This window comes from Meleagris gallopavo, chromosome 3 (genome assembly GCF_905368555.1).
Source record: "Meleagris gallopavo chromosome 3, MGAL_WU_HG_1.1, whole genome shotgun sequence".
Lineage (NCBI taxonomy): Eukaryota > Metazoa > Chordata > Aves > Galliformes > Phasianidae > Meleagris > Meleagris gallopavo.
The window spans coordinates 24,190,016-24,208,739 of NC_139406.1; the positions used below are offsets into that span (position 1 = coordinate 24,190,016).

The 18,724-nt window shown below is 37.3% G+C and overlaps 1 protein-coding gene across 7 annotated transcripts in view; it reads left to right on the top strand.

Annotated features, from left to right (window-relative positions):
• The window catches only part of CTNND2 (catenin delta 2), a 625,555-nt gene that overhangs the window by 546,879 nt on the left and 59,952 nt on the right, over positions 1 to 18,724 (top strand). For all 7 annotated transcript variants that reach the window (XM_085220451.1, XM_085220452.1, XM_085220453.1 and 4 more), the window contains one exon: positions 6,660 to 6,810. In XM_085220451.1, coding sequence (XP_085076577.1) covers positions 6,660 to 6,810 — 151 coding nt within the window. The remainder of the gene's footprint in view (positions 1 to 6,659; positions 6,811 to 18,724) is intronic.

Sequence of the window (18,724 nt, forward strand, 5' to 3'; positions counted from 1 at the left end):
AACCAAAGCAAGTGTGTTTCTCATCAAACTTTGTTATATTTGTCCTTGAGCAAATCAGGTTTGAGGCATGCAAATGAGGTTTGGATGCAGTAAAGACTTTATTTACCTCCACTTTCATTGGGAGCTCTGCTAGCTTCTCAAGTTTGTGGAGAATGCACAAATAGAAATGGGTGGTTTGCTGAATGTCTGCTCTGTTCAGAAGGCACTTGTCTACTCACTAAGAATTCTTTTCGACCTCATATTAAAATAATGATACCTTATGAGGTACAATGTTACAAGACCTGTCTTGTAAGAGAAACCTCTGTAGTTATTTTTTATATATATTATGTGGCATCAGTTCTTTTCCTGGCATGGTGGGAATAGAAGTGGTAAGTTCTCTTTAGTTTTCACCTTGGTCAATAGGCTATCAATACATTAAATCCACTGAACATTTAAGAAGTTAAAATAGTTTAATACTTAACCTTGGCTTCTTGACATTATGCCCTTGCTGAACAAAGTTCCCCTCACTGAAAGAAGGGAGATATTGAGATATCTGTGTATTTCTATGTTTATCTGTGTGTATGTGACAGCTAAATTTAGGCTGTTGTCAATTTATCTGCCAGACACATTTCTTTTGCTTTGAACTTGTCTCCTACAATATTATCTTCTCTGTTACATGGAGTTAAAAACATTGTTACAAGGAGCATAATGTGCTTGGTTTTGCCAAACTCTAAAAAAACTCCTTCAGTCATTCATATGACTGTTTTGTTTTTAAAATGCCACCGTAATTTATGTAAGTAATGCCTACCTTTAAAAGCTAGGAAACAAGATCTATAGTTTATCTGTTGGCAACATAAGGTCCTATGTAAGAATAGGTAGCACACCTACTCTGAGCCATGGTCAATCCCTGCCATGTGCCCAGCCTTCGTTCTCAGTTGCTTTGCAGACTTTACAAACTTGCTGCGCCAGCTTTAGTGGCGGGATGGCAGACTCCATTCACCTGAATACCTGTTAGTCTCTTGCTAGTCTCATTACTCTCTTGTAAAACCAGGAACAAGTGATGCTCTGTGTAAGTCTTGAAAGAGCTTAAGGCCAAAGTGTTCCTCAGTTGGTTCTTTCTGCCTCTTTTCCTTTCCCTGCCCTGTTTCACCATACACCGCAGGGAATAGTGATGTTTTTTGGGCAGACAATGGCATGCACCTGCCTTTGATCACCAGCAGGTACAGTATCCATGTGAATTGGTGTTTCTGGGTCAGTAGTCTAATCCCTTGAGATAGCTAGGTGAGATGCCAGCCTTCATTCCTTAGGCAAGCAACTACATTTATTTTCTTAATTCCGTCCTGAAGAAATCTGAAGTCTCATGGGAGCAAAAGCTCTAATAAGTTATTAGATAAAGGAACTGCAAACATTAAAAGGGACTGATGCAGTCTGAAAGTCACTGCTGCTACTTCAAAGAGTAAAAAGAAAGACGTTTGGAGTGCCTTGCCTTCCAAATTCTTGGAGATAGTGAATAATTATTATCTAAAGTAGCAGACATCTAGGTTATCAATCTTCTCTTATCAGGCTGGGCCATATTGTGAGTTCCCTGCCAGGCTTTTCTGATGCAAATAATTAGAATCATGTTATTCCTTTAGAGCTTCACCAGGCTGAGGAGGATGTTTTCTGGATTCTAGTGAAAAGACCTTAGTTTCTTCAAAATATTTCTATTATGAATTCTTTTATGGTAGAGTGGAGAACACCACTTGTTGTAATTCATCAGCAAATCCCCAGAGGCACACTTTTGGGAGAATCAGTGCACTAATCTAGCAGTCATTCTTAACGTAGATGGAACCCCACACATGTATGAGGCTGCGGCAGTTAGCACAGAGAAACGTATTAGCTCTGTAGGGAGGAGGACAGTATTCAAAGGTCTAGATGATACTGAGGAAACCTGCTCTGGAAACAGCTGTATTACAGACATCATGAGCTGATCAGCATGGGGGTCAGTCAGGTGAATAGGAACACAGTATGGTAATATGAGTACAGTGAATTACTGTACTACATGAGATGCACCACTTTTGTCTCAAAGCCTTTCATTTATAATGATAGGCTTGGACAGTTTTTCCAGTGCTTAGAAAAGTCATTATAATGGCTCTCAGATCATTTGAGTACAAGTTACATACTCGTACTGCAGATTCAGATGACAGGGTGCAAGGGGCAGGTCCTTCTGAATTTTCCTCAAACACTTAAGTTCTTCTGTTCACAGCATTTTAATATTTATTTTATGTTCAAGTCTTTATCTACCTTATTTTTCCTTTTTCTTAGAGCTTGACTAAGATCACAGTGCAAAGGGAAATTAATGGGTTAATACCACCTAGCAAACTTGTCATCTCTCTAATCTGCTTGGTTCTGTAGGTAGTTTAACCTGCCCTGTCATACTTGCCACCCTGAGTTGACTTTCCTGTTGTAGTTTCTACCTCCCCTTAACATCTGGTATCTCTGCAGAGTCATAGCATCATAGTGCTGAACTGCATCAGTACAATGCAAATTCTAGTTGAAACTGAAGTATATGATTGAGCTATTCTGGAGATACTCAACTAACACTGATTTTTGTGGCAGGAAAGTGAATGCATGTAAAATATCAAGACTATTCAATTGCTAGTATTTTTGGGATAGTGTTTTGTTTTTGTTAATTTTTCATTCTGTGGTGAGCATTTCTTCACTTCTAGTTGAGTTTCAGGCTAATGTAGTTAATCTCTATGGACATGCGGCTCTAGAAATGGTCTTCTATAATAACTGTGATAAACATAAGAAATAATTTACCAGATTACTGTATTTTTCTTAATTACCATGACAAAAATAAATAAAAAAAACTACTAATGAAAGTGGACATAGAGATGCACTAGATGTCTTCAAGGTGCTGTGTAGTAGTTATGCCCTCTGGATTCTATTACCTGCGAATACTGTTCTAGCACAGATTGTGGCTCCCATGTTTGCCTCTGGTAATTTAGCTGCAATCTGATGCAATAATGATTTTTGCTTATTTGTTTCCTTATTCAATCTGAAATGTGCTCTCTTCCCATAGGAGTCATTTCTCTGTACAGATTGAACCATTACTTGACCATTGACACTGCCACTGATTTGTGGAATAACAGGATGATTAAGTATATTGGCAGAGTGCCTCATTCACCAATAGGCAACAAACCCTTTGTCTCTTTTTTTTTTATGATTTTTCATCTTTCTCTTTTCTACTTCACTGAGCTCATATTAGCAATTGACCTGCAAAGTGCAAATGCAGGAATGTTTCATGATGGCTTTAGGCAAACAAAAGAATGATGAGTATATGCAAGAGTGAATCAATTTTTCCATTCTCTGAGAGAATAAAATAGCAATTTTGAGGCATCTCAATTTGAGTCTTCCTGAAACAGAGCGCAGCATAATTGCTTGCAGAGACTTGTCCTAATTGGCAGTTTTAGGAAAGAGCCACAGACAGTTCTTAGCACTTGCAGAATGGAGAGTTCTCCAGAGATTGTTGAAACAATTAATAGGCATTTCTGACTTTCTGCCTAAGGTGCCTGACTTGAAACACAGTTGAAATGATAGCAATTCACAAAGAGGAGCCTCTGAACTTCTCCAAAGCAGATGGCATTCTCGCCGCTCTTTTCCAGTTTCAGAAGAGAGCTGCGGGGAAAAAGGAATGTGCAGGGGAGATGAGAGGTTTCACGCATACTTTTCCCTCTCTCACCCATTGTTTTATTTATGTGTGCATATGTCCATCTGTAAAACATCATATCTGGGTTTTTCTCATGTGAGAACTTTAAAGCTTATTGTTGACTATTATCAAATTAATTGGTACATTGCAAATACTGAAGACTTACGTGTCATTTATTCAGAAAGGGGGGGGTGTGCATTTTCTTTTTTTCATGCTTGAGTTATTTCACTGTTTCTCCTACATAGTCTTTTTTCTCTCCTGGGTTAAAAAACACATTTGTTAATGTATTTTGTAACTCAGCTTGCTGCTTTTAGCCTTTTGCAATATATGACAAAAAAAAAAAAAAACTACAACCAAGAAGTCTGTTGTAATACTGGGTTTTGAAAAACAAGTGCTTGTGTTTTCCCTTGACAATTAAATGAAAAATTCAAAGGAAAACTGTTCTTGGAGGTTTTATTATGAAGAGCTTTGTAATACAGTGAATAATCAATAAAATCATTTTAGATACTCTCTGGTATGGAGTAGATAAAAAAGAAAAACCACCCACAAACCACTCCTACTGATTCCCTGTGTAATCCATATTAAAAGCTCTACATCTGGGATGTACTTTTACTATGGGCAGCAGAATCTCTCTGGTAGCTTGAGTTCTTCAACCGAACAGGCTCACTGCATTATCAAAACAGTCTCACTGTGAACTTGAGCTCTCATGGTGGAAGTCACCGTGCAATCACAGTAGATACAGTGGTGGTCTTCATGGGAGAGACATAGAAACTCCCATTCCTATATTTTCTGAGTGCTTTGGGTGCACCCAGCTGCAGGTGACAGCGCACTTAACTGGGAGGTGTATATGTGGTTATTAAAAAAGAAGCTCAAAAGATTACTTTGGGGTTTTCAAAGTGTCTTTTATATTTAATATCCCATTACCATCAAATTATAGGAAAGTGGGTTTTTTTTTTTTTCAGCAGATACTTTCAGTTAAAATCACTGATGTTTATGAATTGCTTGTTTTATATCCCATGATCGGATATGCTTGTTATACAGAAGGCACCAGAGAAGCAGAGGGTACAATCAGCCAAGAATCCTGCTACTGTTTATCTTTCACCTCAGAGCTATTCTTCACTTCACTGCAGTAAATGGTGGCACATTTACATTTCAGATATATTACGTTATTGTGCTCAGTGATGCTGACTTCTGTGTCCCATGGACCTGACTAAAAAGCTAATTGCAACCATTATCACTTTGGTCTACAGCAAAGTCCAGCCAGCTAGTTTTTGCTGTGTATCTTTACTACAGAGGAGAGGTGATAAAATAATACTCTCCGAGTGCTGATTTCTCTTTTTCCCCGTTTCCTCTGAGTCATATAACCTAAAATGAACTTGTGCTCCACACGTTACAAGATAGCAGCCATTGCCTGTTTATTTCTACTGGTGTTACTGTAAAATGTGTTCTGACCTCTTGCTGCCCAGGGCACCTGTCTGTAATGGTATAAACAAATGCTTGCTTTCTAAAGTGAGCACCTCAGCTATGCTAAGTAGAGGTCATATGCATGATGGCAATAAGTGTGCTTTCCTTTTTCTAATGCTTTATGTCATGGAAATTGTTTTTGCTCTTATTGTTTCTGGAAGATCACTATTGTGATGTGACTGTTCTTTGAAATGTGATATAACTGTTTGTTAAAGTTTTCTCAAAAAACAAGAGAACCATGATCTGAAAATGTTTAGGCTTATCATCTTAGTTTCTAAAATATTTGAAATATTTCAAAGTCTGAAGGGTTCCAGAACTTTGCCTTTGCCTCTCAAGTATGAGGGCACAATAAGCATCCATATCATAGCGCTGGAAGGAGCCAGAATCTCAGTTTCGGTTAACTCCTTCTAAGTATAAGTACAAGGAGCAAGAATTTGGTCTTTTGAAAATTCAAGAGAAATGTTCAAGGTATTGGAAGGAGTGTATGCCTAGCAGGTGGCTCACTTCAGAGTAGATTGTGCTAAATTGACCTGTGTGTCCTGCAGGTGTCCAAACATCTCAAATTTGGCAAAAGCCATTGTTTTTAAAACCACAACTTTTTATTCTTGTTTGCATTTTTCCAACTTCTAGAGCAACAGTAGAATGAAGAAAAGGACAGTATAATTAACCTTTCAAAGCTTCAAATGCTTGGAAATACAAATTGTACCGCCATGAATAAAGCTCCTGGTCAGGGCATACACTGTGTAGATACTGTCCATGAAGAGTTTCACTGACATGATAGTATTTAGAGCTCTTAGAAATAAGAACTCTGTTCATCATTTCTGCTGTTAAACAAAAAAGGGTATTCATGGAAGAATATGCTGCTTCACCTCAGGATAAAGACTTGGACGTGCCAGTGTTGTCATCCAGGTACCAAGTGGGAGATACCTACAGGCTCCTCTGCTACAACTAGTAGAGAAGCAGTATGTGTGCTGCACAGACCCTCTCCTGCTTGAGTCAGCTCGTATGTGAATTACTGACTCCTGTTTGGGGCCACTACAGGTGCCAAAATCAGATGTATAACAGTCTCATTTTTCTTTCTGAACAAGTTAGCAATTGTAAGAGAGATTTTAGAAGCATTATCATGTTTCTATAATATTTGATTTTACAATAATAACAAAAATTCTCAGACTTTTGAATGTATTTTGTAGTATATATATTATAATTTTGTGGTTTTAGCGGAGAACAAATGTCATGAAATGTTGCATAGCAAATGTTGATGCAAAGCTTAAGTCTGAAGACTTAGGCTGTAAAATGTAACCAGGTGTGCTAGGATTCAAGTCAATTCATCAATTAATTTCCCTGCCACCATAAAAAATTAGTGCTGGTTTTCAAATCAAGTGGTTGCTTAGCATCATAAATTCAATTATTTCCTCTCCTTTCAGTTAACATGCTTCTGTTACTCCTTGCTCTGTAACCTCAGATGCCTTACTGTCTTTAATGGATTTTTCACTTTCTTCACCACGCTCTCCATGTGTCTTTACAGTGGTCAGTGTATATCCGTGCTGCTGTCCGCAAAGAAAAAGGACTGCCAATCCTGGTAGAACTGCTTCGAATAGACAATGACCGGGTGGTATGTGCAGTTGCTACAGCTTTACGAAACATGGCCTTAGATGTCAGAAATAAGGAGTTAATAGGTATGTTCTTTCCCAACTATCTGTATTTTGTATTTGGTTTTCTTCTTGCTTACAGCAGAATAAGCACGATGAAAGCAATTATTCTCACATTTCTAACTTAATTTCTTTAATTCTTTCTCTAATGCTTTATATTCACATTTTATGTGACGCTTAGTACTATATTTCAAGGAACTGTTAAATTAATTAAATATCATGCAGCATTTTATGATTTGTCATACTGTAATCTCCAGAAGAAAAGTGTTGGCTTTGTTCTACTTTAGTGCTTCATTCATAGGCTGACAGTAGCACTTGCGTCTTCCAGATCAAGGGTATGACAGAGCAGCCACCTCTGATCCTCAGATTCTCTATTGAAAGTGATATTGGAGATTATGAAGTGTCAAATCATAGACTTAAAAGATGGTCTCAGGAATTTGCTGGACATGTTAGTAGCTCCAGCAGCAGAGCTTGGAGATGCATAATTTTCAAATATGTGCAGATAAGGAAGAAAACAGTGTTATCTAAATCATTGCTCTTTCTGAATTTTGATGGTATGGTAAGCAAGCTTTTTAGGTTTTCTGTTGTATTTTTTTGTTTTATGGTGGTTTTTCAATTTGTTTTGTTTTTTTTTTAGCTATAATTCATAAAAATGCTGTGAATCATTGAAACTTTATTTTCATGTTCTGTGTTCAAAAAAATATGGTTTTTTGGTTTTGAATTAGTTTAACAATCATGACAAAAATTATTTCTAATTCCTCTGTACCTTCAGTGCACATTATTCTTCATTTGTGCTAGGTAGTTAAATTGTTATCATTACTGCATACTGTAATACTTTGCCCTTAATTACAGAATTCCACAGATAAATACTTTGATCATAATGCTTTATTATTTGTATTCAGTGCTTTGTAAGAGCAGTGCTCTGTAGCTCATTAAAGCAAGGCAATCATTCCCCTCACTTCTTGTACAAAATAGTGAGAACTTCACTGACAAAATGTGATAAAGCAAACAGAAGTAGAGTTTGGTGAGTAGTATAAACTTGCTGGGGTACTAAGGAACTGAACTCAAGTTGATGCTTTGCATGCAAGACCAACTTAATCATTCAGCTTTTGCTCATGTGATAGTTAGCAAAACTGACGTGAAATTCAAGTTTGCTGTAATATGTTCAGTCTTCAGGAAGTTGCTTCAGGATGCTGTACGTGTGTTCTTAGTGGGTTTTTTCCGTTGTTTTCTAGGAATCTTAAAGTAGAAATTGCTGCTGAAGCAAGTGTATCAGGCCATCTGATCTGGATGAATAACTGATTATCTTTTCATTTTATCTCATGATCCAACCTTCACTTTCAGTCTTCAGCATGTTATAGTATTTGTCATTCAGTATTTTAGTCCTTTTAGTTGAAAGTTTTATTTCCTTCTCAGCTATGCAAATTTTATTAGGAATGTAAGGCTAAGCATGCAAAAGTTAGAGCTGTCTTTTAATGTGATTATGCCATACAAAATGCTTGTCAAATTATGGATAAGATTGCATAGCCTCCAAATTATAATGTTTTATGTAATTGTCAGAGAATGTGTGGTATAAACAAAGATGAATTTTGAAAAGGTGGAAAGATTCTGTTGACAATAGATTTATTTATCTGTCAGCTGGTAATGAGCAGCACTGCTTAAATTTAAATTATTTGTGGAACAATTCTGGGAAGTTGTAATTTATAACTCCAAAGCAAGGTACAGACATGCCAATATGGTAGGAAAGGTTTGACCATAATTCCTGAATTTCAGCTGTGATGTTTATATGCTCATTTGTCTTATGTCATTGAACTTTGAAGAAACAGTAATAATGGTCATTATTTCTCTTGTGAATTTTTTATAGCTAGTAGGTCACATCATACTCTCATTTTCATAAGTTATGAACATCTGCAGTTGTCAAGAATTTCAACTTGTCATAGGTTGTTTATTTTTGTGAATATTAAAATTCAGCGTGTTCTGAGAGACCTTCTAAGAGGACTCAAAAGGGGCTTGTTGGTGTTCATTACATGAGTGTCTAAGTACAGTCGGCATCCTGTTTATCTTGCCTCTTTGAAGTTTCAGTTTGTCATATTCTTGCAATGACAAACTGCCTCACAAATTGGCCTTCTCCCCTTCAGATAACTTTTCTTAAAGGTGAATTGTCCATCTGTATATGTAGTAAAGATTGTATAAGTAGAACTGCATTTTTTAAATGCATCTTGGAGATTCATTTTACAGTGTCCTTCTCAGTGATGCTGTTCTCCCATTCCCAGCTGACAAATTTTTACTGAAATGTGCCACAGAATGAGGTATTTCTTTGCTGCTGTTGCCAAGCAGCCCATGAATCAGTGTTGTGGCATCTGGCAAATATAGCAGAAAGCTTGCTAAAATCCAGACTCACCTGTAGCAAACCACAAAGCAAATGATAAGACTCATTTTGAATGACCAGAAATTCCTTTCTAGACTTTGTCAAATTTGCCAATCTATTTTGGTTTTGTCACAGATCTATTAAGTGTGTTTACATTGATAAAGTTTGGTGCCAAGCCTCTCTTAAATTTTTTCTGAGCCGTCACCATATAACGTTTTCTTCAGTGAGTTCTTCCTTGGTTTCATTTATGGTATGCTCCTTGTCCTTAATATGACCTTCACTGTGCCATGTGTAGTCTAGTTGGAGGCTGAGGTAGTGGGGAAATTAATCTTTTTTTCCTTACTGAAATTAGACCCCACTGAGACAAAGACATAGTAAATTTGCCGTTTTTTTTTTTTGTATTGACACTTAAAAATACAGCACTTGATTCTCTATCCTTGGACATAACTGCCCAGTTATGTTCCAGGTGACACTCAAGTTGTATTCATTTTCTGCTCACTTTTGAGGACCTTTGTCTTTACAAAATGGTACCCCCTCTCTATCATTTCCCAAAACAACATCCATGGGAAGATCAATCAATGTTGCCTTTTTTTCTGGCAGTGCCACAGCTGAGGGATGTGTAGCTGAGCCAGTTGACAGCTGCTATTGCTTGTTGAGCACTGTCAATACAGTTGTGCTTCAGGTCTTTCTGTCAGTTCGCTCTTATCCTGACAGTGGTTTCTAATGTTATTCTGAGCTATTGGTGGTTGAGAGAAACACTGCAGCACTATTTCAAGAGCGCCACTCACACATTTTCCGTGGCCACTTGGGATGTAGTTTTGTAGTTAAACAAAACATGCTTTTGGAGGTATTTTGGCCACTCATCCTTGAAAGAGTAGGAAGTTGTACTAATGATTTTCATTGACCTATTGACACATGCATAAGATGCATCCTTATGTAACTCTTTGCTTACAATATGTAGAGAAGCCACGTGTCTATTCAGGGCTCTAGATTTAAGGCAGAGAGGGGACAAATTAAAGTGCTGCGATACTTAAGGCATCCTTTTTGTGGATATTTTTGCAAAAGCATGATTCAAACTTAAAGGTAAAATTTTAGGTTTTCACAAGGTTTTGAAGCAAGCCCTGGAACAGGGTCTGTAAAGGAGGGGTTATTTTTGAATAACTTATTCCTGCTTCAAAGTGTCAGGAATGAATCATTCTCAATTCACTGCTCATCTGCTGGTAATATAGTTTTGAGATAGCATATCCATTGAATTGTTGCTTAGCTTGTTATAATCTGCTTAATCTTGCTAGGTGTCTAAATATTAGACTTCCTTATAACGGACAGAGAGAGAAAGAGAAACACCCAGAAAGTGGTTTATCTAACACGATAAAGCGGATCTCAAACTGTACTGCCCAGCCAGTGCTGAGAGAGAGAAAAAGTTAGGGAATGCATAAATTGACACTGAATATATGTCTTAGCATCTCATGGGCAACATATATGTATTTGAGTATTTGAAGTAGCTGGTGTTTGTTTCAAAGTTTTAATGCTAAACATGAGAGAGTTTGGAATGTCTATCAGATATTCACAGCTGTAATGAATCATAGGATCATAGAATCACCAAGGTTGGAAAAGACCTCAAGATCATTCAGTCCAACCATTTGCCTACCACCAGTATTTTCCCACTAAGTAGAATCATGATACAGAATTCTGAAAGATGGTAAAACATTGTTAGACTCACTGCATAATTCAGGTTACAAGGAACCTCAGGAGGTCATCTTGCCCAGCTTTGTACTCAAAGGAGGGTCAGATTTGTTATTTCAAACTGTGATATTGATTCACGTTTGGAAAGACTTGCTTTCAGCAGGCAGGCAGAAAGCACATCGAAAACAACTGTTTTATTCTAACAGCAGTATGTTCTGGAGTATAAATAGTGACATGGGCTTCTCCTATAGTAAAACATGGCCACATTTTAATACCATAACTTTGTTTCAGTATCTCTAATAAATCCAAGTGCAGATGGTATTTATTTTTTTTTTAACTACAAGAACAAAAGCTATAAGAAATTCTGAGCAATAGTAATGTATGTTATTGGGGAACACAATGATAGATTGGGAGATGATTAAATCAAGTATGCAATTTTCATCCCACTTAGAGCACGTAAACACTTTTCTCTCCTTTTAAATGTGAGCACTTCTGAATTTGTCACAAATAGATCTGCAAGGATCTGAGAGGCACTGCTTTTCTTATTGAATTTTTAATCATCTTATAATGTTATTTAGTTACTGAATTGTTAAATTGACAGAAATTCACAATGCATAAAATGCCAGAAGGCATTAATCTCAAATCATAGGCGTTTGTTCAGAAGAATTTGAAGAAAGAATATATGCTGCAATTTGTTTAATTTGTATTAATTTTACTGCACTTCAGTTGCTGTTTAGTAGGTGAGTTGTGCAAAACACATATTAGAGTAAACAAAAACCTGAATTAGAAGAGGTGGTTATCAAGAAGTTGATTTACGAACTGGAATGTAATAGCTCATGCTCTTTACTTTGTGTCAGTGACAAGAAAGATATTAGTTAAGATGGTAAATATGTACAAAGTCCAGACTCCCTGGTTTTTGATGTTGTATATATAATTTAGCTGAAAATTTAAACTGATAGAAGTTTAAATGCTGAATATTCTTCAATTACAGTATGAAAGCTTTGTGTCAAAGCAACTTTGACTTTTCAGGTACCTTCAGCCACTTGTGCATTGCCTTTTTCTCTGGTTTATCTCAACTGTGTTTCTGACAATCAGATCTGTTACAGAGGTTAGGAAAGATTTCTTTCATCCCTCATTTCTAATTAAATTCTCAAGTAAAGAGATCTAGGGAGAAAAACAGGGTTAATAACTAAATTCTCATTTTTAAGATCAAATTCAAGATCAAGTCGTCTTTGCATCTGAGTCACTATGGATTTTGAGGGATTTCTCTTAACCATGAATCATCTAAAAGTCTGGCAGTTAAGCTAGTCAGGTAGGCTTCTGGTGTAAACAAGAAATGGCCCTGCTGAGGTGTTCACCCTCATGACCTTTGTCACTTGAAGTATTGGATCTTAGGGTAGAACTAGTCCTGTGGTGAGAACCTGGGTGGGCAGAGACTTGGTGGTTATCTTTTGGGAGACTAAAGATTAGATAGCAGATAGAATCTTATGAAGTTCTTTTGTTACGTTGTCTTGCTGCCCTTCAATTAGCTTACTAGAATTGGCAAGAGCAATTAGTGAAAAAGCACTACAATTTTCTATTGCCACTCAAAGCATCAGAAATAACTGAATACAGTCTCAAGTCTACTGTAGCGGAGACCACTAACAGAGATGGAGTATTTATTGTAAAGCTGTAGTTAAATAAATATACAGTGTTTCTTCTCCATATAGTAAGATCAAGGTGTTTCACAATACTGCAACCCAGCTGCAGGCTAGCTTTTCCTCACTGTAGAATAAACTGTAAGAAAACACCTAGAAAATGCCTGCATTTATATTTTAAATGCCAAAGTCTCGAGAGAATCATCTGCAATATTGCAACATGACAGCTTATCTAGATGATAGTGGCAACTTGAATTAAGACATATTGTGGGTTCTGTAAGTCTCTATTTACATTCAGTATTACTTTAAAATTAAATTCTGAGTGCAGGTCTTAAAAATCTTATGGAGATGGCCCAAAAAAGTCCAGACTCATTGTGACTGCCAAAAGCAAAAGAAAAACCAACAGAAATCAAAGAAACAGACAACGGAGGTACCTTTTCAGCTCATTGATGTCCACTTCATAAGAAAATGCCCTGACCTGCAGATTACATTTTGAGATGATAAACAATTTGTTTCTGTTCTTCTGCACAAAGTATAAAACAAATATACAGGACATGCATCTCACTCAGAAGACTGACGTTTCAAACAACTCAATATTAATTTTCGTCTCTGTTTTGCAGTGCTTACACTCAGAAGTGCAACCCATTCTTTGAAAATTTACAGTTCTCATCTAAAAAGTGCATATAATTCAGTTTAATATTACATAAAACACACAGCAGTAGATATGCAAATGCCACAAACTGCTAAAGTAATTTTAAAAGTACTTTTAAATCCCTGAGGAATTGTCATAAATCTGGAAAGCAGTTTCAAAATCCCAACTTCTGTAATTGTCATACATTAACAGATAAGTGTACCAAACCAGGTGTTTATAGCTCTTTCAGTATCAGCTTTGAATCACAAAACATAATTTTTTTTGTGTAGTGTGCAAAATAGCTTTTTCTCCCGAAATATTTGTCAATTTAAGTTATTTTCAAATAATAGAAATTAAATGATATTTTTTTTACTAAAAGCACATTTCTTTGAAGAAACCAGTAATCCAGCGTTTCCCATGATATGTCAGTGAAGGAGAGTAGCACATGGCAAGTGAATTTTCATTTCATAGAGGAAACAAATCATTCTTGTATGTGAAGACTGTAGGAATGGGTCTACTGCACTGTAGTTTTGAAGGAGAGAACCTTCATAAAGGTGACATTAGAAGAAAATTCAAATTTAGGGGCTTAAAAGATTTGCATGTCCCTGCGGAGGAGGACTAGGCTGACATTACACAGGCTAACACCAGACTCAAATACCTGTGCATATGCAACAACAATGTTCGTTATCATCCATTAGCTAAATATTTGCATCATAAAATGTCTTATTTTCCCAGGGTAAAAAATAGGGCAGTGATGAAAGAATCAGAGTTGTTTTTCAAAGAATGTTTGATGAGGAAGCAGTATGAGTGTCTGGGTTCTTACAGCTGGCATTATATCCAAATTTCAATGTAATTAAACTCAATTTTATTTTTTTTTTTTCCCATTCCTGACTATTAGGAATTTACACAGCATTGCCAGTTTTTAACAATTGCTCTGGTCTATGAGTAAGGTGACTGTATTTCTGTGATGGGCTGTATGTATTCTGTCCCAAAATATTGGAAGCCCTTGTGTAAGTTCAGTTAGACAGCTGTACAGGCAGCTCATACTAATTGTTTTCTTTAGATGGCATCTTATATGCCAGTGTTTTACATACACAGTAATTGTTCTTCATGGAGTACTTTGATGTAGGATTTGTCTCCTTGTGAAAACCCAGGCATACACCAGTCGTTTACATCATTCATGTTTCTTAGGGTTAAAGGCTCTTGTTTTAGGTGTTACCATTAAAACTTTGAGTATCCTTTAGATTACATAAAGCAGAAAAAATAACTTACAGTGACAGTCTTTTCAAATGAATTCTTGCATTTCATCAGAAATATCTCATACCTTTTGGTGTGTGTGTTGTCCTGGATAGCTGGAAGCACTATTAGCTTTCTGCTCATTTGGGGGAGTTCTTCTGTTGAATACTGGTTGTATAGGCCTCATATTGAATCAGCTGGTACCTTTGCAAGAAACTTAAAAATCCAAATTTGTTGTTTCATGCTGTTATCTGCTGGGGTGGAACAGCAGCAGCTTTGTAATGCACAGTGACAAAAGACTAAAAGGGTAACTAGTTCTAATAATCTGATGTAAGTGAGGAAATAATTCATTTGCTGAGAGGCCTTACTATCATAATTCTATAAGGTAAGACTGTGTTTCAGGTACTTAATATCTCAATGGCTTAATTAAACAAAAATAAAGAAATTTCATTTTCTTCCCATGGAAAGCCCTGATAACCTTTAGAATGAGCTTCAAAATCTCATTGATCTCTCCTTGGCATCTTTATGAAATATTTAAAATCTGGTATTACTTACATTGTCTCATTTTACTTATAATATGTTTTTTTTTTTCCTTTTGCTTTCTCTTGTGGCTGCAGTATGCAAGAGATTGTGTAGATGTGGAAAAGATGCACTGACTACTTTCTAGAGTTCAGAAGTTTTTGTATATGTAACGTTTAATACTTAATAATAGATCAGACTAAAGAAATTGATCTAAGAAAGCATTTGTATGCATTACTGTTTAAGCCCATGCTTTTTGTGTAGAAATGTAATATGTGTAGTTGAAACATCAGACTTTGTTAAAGCTTTAGATTGACAGGTTTTTTTTTGTTAAACAAACCAAGTTAATTGAATATTTTAGATATATTCCCTCCAATACTGCAGATTGAAGGCTTTGAACCAACTTAGCACAGAACTATCTCCAAAGAGATCATTTTGAGTATTTTCAGTAGAATGCCGAGCTCCGCTCTGTAGAGAGAAATTGAGATAAAATCTACTTCATTGCTGTTTTTTTTTTTTTATAAACCCTAGTGAATGTGTAAGGAAGTCATCACAAGTGAAATTGAAAATGTAGTCATTTTTAAAGGCAGCCTTATCTGCTAAGTAAGTGCTGGGTTAAATACATTAAGAAATTTGTTTGATTTGTTTGGATACCAAATAAAATAATTTGTGTAAGCAAATTCTGCTCTTGTTATATTTCATGTAATTAAGGAAAGTATTATAAAGTACTGTCATCATACTGGTTGAAAGAATTGTAAACCTACAAGGTAAGTCTGACTCCATCTTCTCTGCGCTATCCTGTTATTTCCAGACAATAAGAAGATACTTCCTTAGCATTAAATTCTTGCAAATGTAGTTCTTGTATGCCATATGTTCCAGCCCCTGGCTATCTTTGTGGTGTTCTTCCACCAGATTTGCTTCAGTGTTGTAGTGTTTCTCCTGATGAGACCAGAACTGAATGTGTACGCATAATCTACATGGAGAAATCATAGTCGTGGCTATTCCACCTGATTCAGCCTGGCATGTGGTCAGTCTTTGCTGCCAGGGTGTATTGTGGACTCATGTTCAGCTTGTCCACTGGCAGCCCCAGGTTCTGGGTTTCTTTTGAAAATTTGCTTTTTAAATAGCTGTTCTCCAACCAGTACTGTTCCATGTGATTATTTCAGCCCAAGTACAGGGCTTTACATTTGGCTTTGTAGAACACTGAGATTCCTGTGTAGTAGTTCATCTGTGTAGCAGCCCTGACCTCCAGTGTTTACGCTATTCCAGTATATTGTCTGGTCTTCCAAATATGTTGTCCACAGTCATTCTGAGAATGCCTTCTATCAGTCACATTGTTAATGAGGGTGTTCAACAGTATTTCCCCCATTATGAACACCTGTGGGACACTACCAATAACCACTTGCCAATTGGATTTTGCATTCTGGTCACTCTTGAGGCCAGTAGTCAAGCCAGTTTTCCATCCACAATATCATCCACTTATCTGGTTCAAGTCTCACCACTTTGTAAAGATGCTATAGTGAGTAGGCTGATGTGTTAATTACAGCATATGAGGACCAGTGTCAGATTGTCTTATTCATATTGTGCAATCAAGGCTATAAAAAGATCATTGTCATTAAATGCACTTAGACACGGGAGTTGGCTTCCTTTACAAGACATGAAACTGCAGTAATAGTTCACAATGTTGAGGTTTTAGTGAAGGACAGTACTTACTAGTTTTAAAAGGGAAATGTGGTGGAATGTCTCTGTCTTTGGAATTGGTTATTTTAAAATCAATGGAAATAAATATAGTTTCCATAGTTCAATAGGGATGCTTGTTATTAAATTATTCTTAGTAATCACATTTAGACTCTGACTTGATCTCATATGTAATTAAGTTCTGCAGCAACAACATAGATTTTGAATTGTTGCAAATTGGTGCAAAAATTGGTGGCTATAAAGCAGTGTGATCACACTTATGTGCAAAGGCATTTTTCCTTCTCTCCATTTTAATGTTCTTCAACTTCAGCACTGTGTATCATCTGCAAAATTAACCCCATATTAAATTGACATAGAATATCTTTAACTTATTACTTATATTCTGTATGCATTCATTTATATACATGTTTGCATGTGTTTATATGTAGATTTACCTATACCAAAGATGAAGGGACAGTGTGGTGGGGGGTACGCATGCATATAGAAAGGTATTCTGTTCATTTAAAAAATGTATTATGGCACATAATTGCAACAGCAATAAAGTCTTGTAACTGTCAGCTTAATCTTCTCATAGAAACTAAAAGGAATTTTTCCATCATTCATGAGAAACAGGATTCATCGCACAGTAACAAAGCAGCATTATTAATGAGGAGTGAGTAGGCCTGAATGGTGCTATTTATCATAACAGTGTAAAGGTGTACTGTAAATCAGTGAGTTGAGAGCAGGGGAAGTGAAAGTACAACTTGTTATCACTATGTTAATAACATTTGTGTGGATTTTTTTTAAGTGCTTGGTGATGAATAAAGAAGTCAGTATCTATTTTCAGTCATGACATAGGCTCTAAGCAGTCATTTTAAAGGGATTCCTGGTCAGCTTTGAAAAAATGGGGTTGGATGCCATGTAAGTCATTTTATTCGTTTGAAAATGTTGTGCTTTCCTCACTTAGTGAGGAAACTTTTAGTTAGAGGAAAGCACATCTTCTGTGTAAAAGAAATAAGTTCATACTAAACTGTTATATGGAAGAATTCATTTTTAATAACAGAACTTGTTATCTTTCTAAAATTACAGGTTCTCAGTTGATTTGAGTTAGCATGTTTAGGAAATTACAGTTCTCTTATTTGGTTATTCTCCCTGATGCAGTCCATGGCAGAAGATACCCTGCTCCTAGCCTCCCTCCAGCCTCTTGTTAACACGTCATATATATGCTCAGGTTAGCTATGTGAAGGTTGTCGTTGGTGGTGCAGAGTCTGGCTGGAGACCTGTGACCAGTGGTGTCCCCCAGGGGTCTGTGCTGGATCCGGTCTTGTTCAACATCTTCATCAATTGATGAGGGGATAGTGGCCACCCTCAGCAAGTTTGCTGATGATACGAAGTTGGGAGGATTGGCTGACACGCCTGAAGGCTGTGCTGCCATTCAGCGAGACCTGGACAGGCTGGAGAGCTGGGCAGTAAGAAACCGGATGAGGTTCAACAAAAGCAAGTGTAGGGTCTTACACCTAGGGAGGAAGAATTGCATGCACCAATACAGGCTGGAGGATGAGCTGCTGGAGAGGAGCTCTGCAGAGAGGGACCTGGGCGTCCTGGTGGACGACAGGTTGGCCATGAGCCAGCAGTGTGCCCTCGTGGCCAAAAAGACCAATGGCATTCTGGGGTGCATTAAGAAGAGCATGTCCAGCAGGTCGAGGGAGGTGATCCTCCCCCTCTACTCTGCCCTGCTAAGGCCTCATCTGGAGTACTGTGTCCAGTTCTGGGCTCCCCAGTACAAAAAAGACAGGGATCTCTTGGAAAGAGTCCAGCGGAGGGCCACAAAGATGGTGAAGGGCCTGGAGCATCTCCCCTATGAAGAAAGGCTAAGTGAACTGGGTCTGTTTAGCCTTGAGAAAAGACAACTGAGAGGGGACCTGATCCAGGTTTATAAATATCTGAGGTGTGGAGGGCAGAGTGGTGAGGCCAGTCTCTTTTCAGTGGTACGTGGAGACAGGATGAGGGGAAACAGACATAAGCTTAAGTTTCGCATGAATGTGCGTAGGAACTTCTTTACAGTGAGGATGACGGAGCACTGGAACAGGCTGCCCAGGGAGGTTGTGGAGTCTCCTTCTCTGGAGATATTCAAGTCTCGCCTGGATGCCTACCTGTGCGACGTGGTGTAGGGAACCTGCTTTGGCAGGG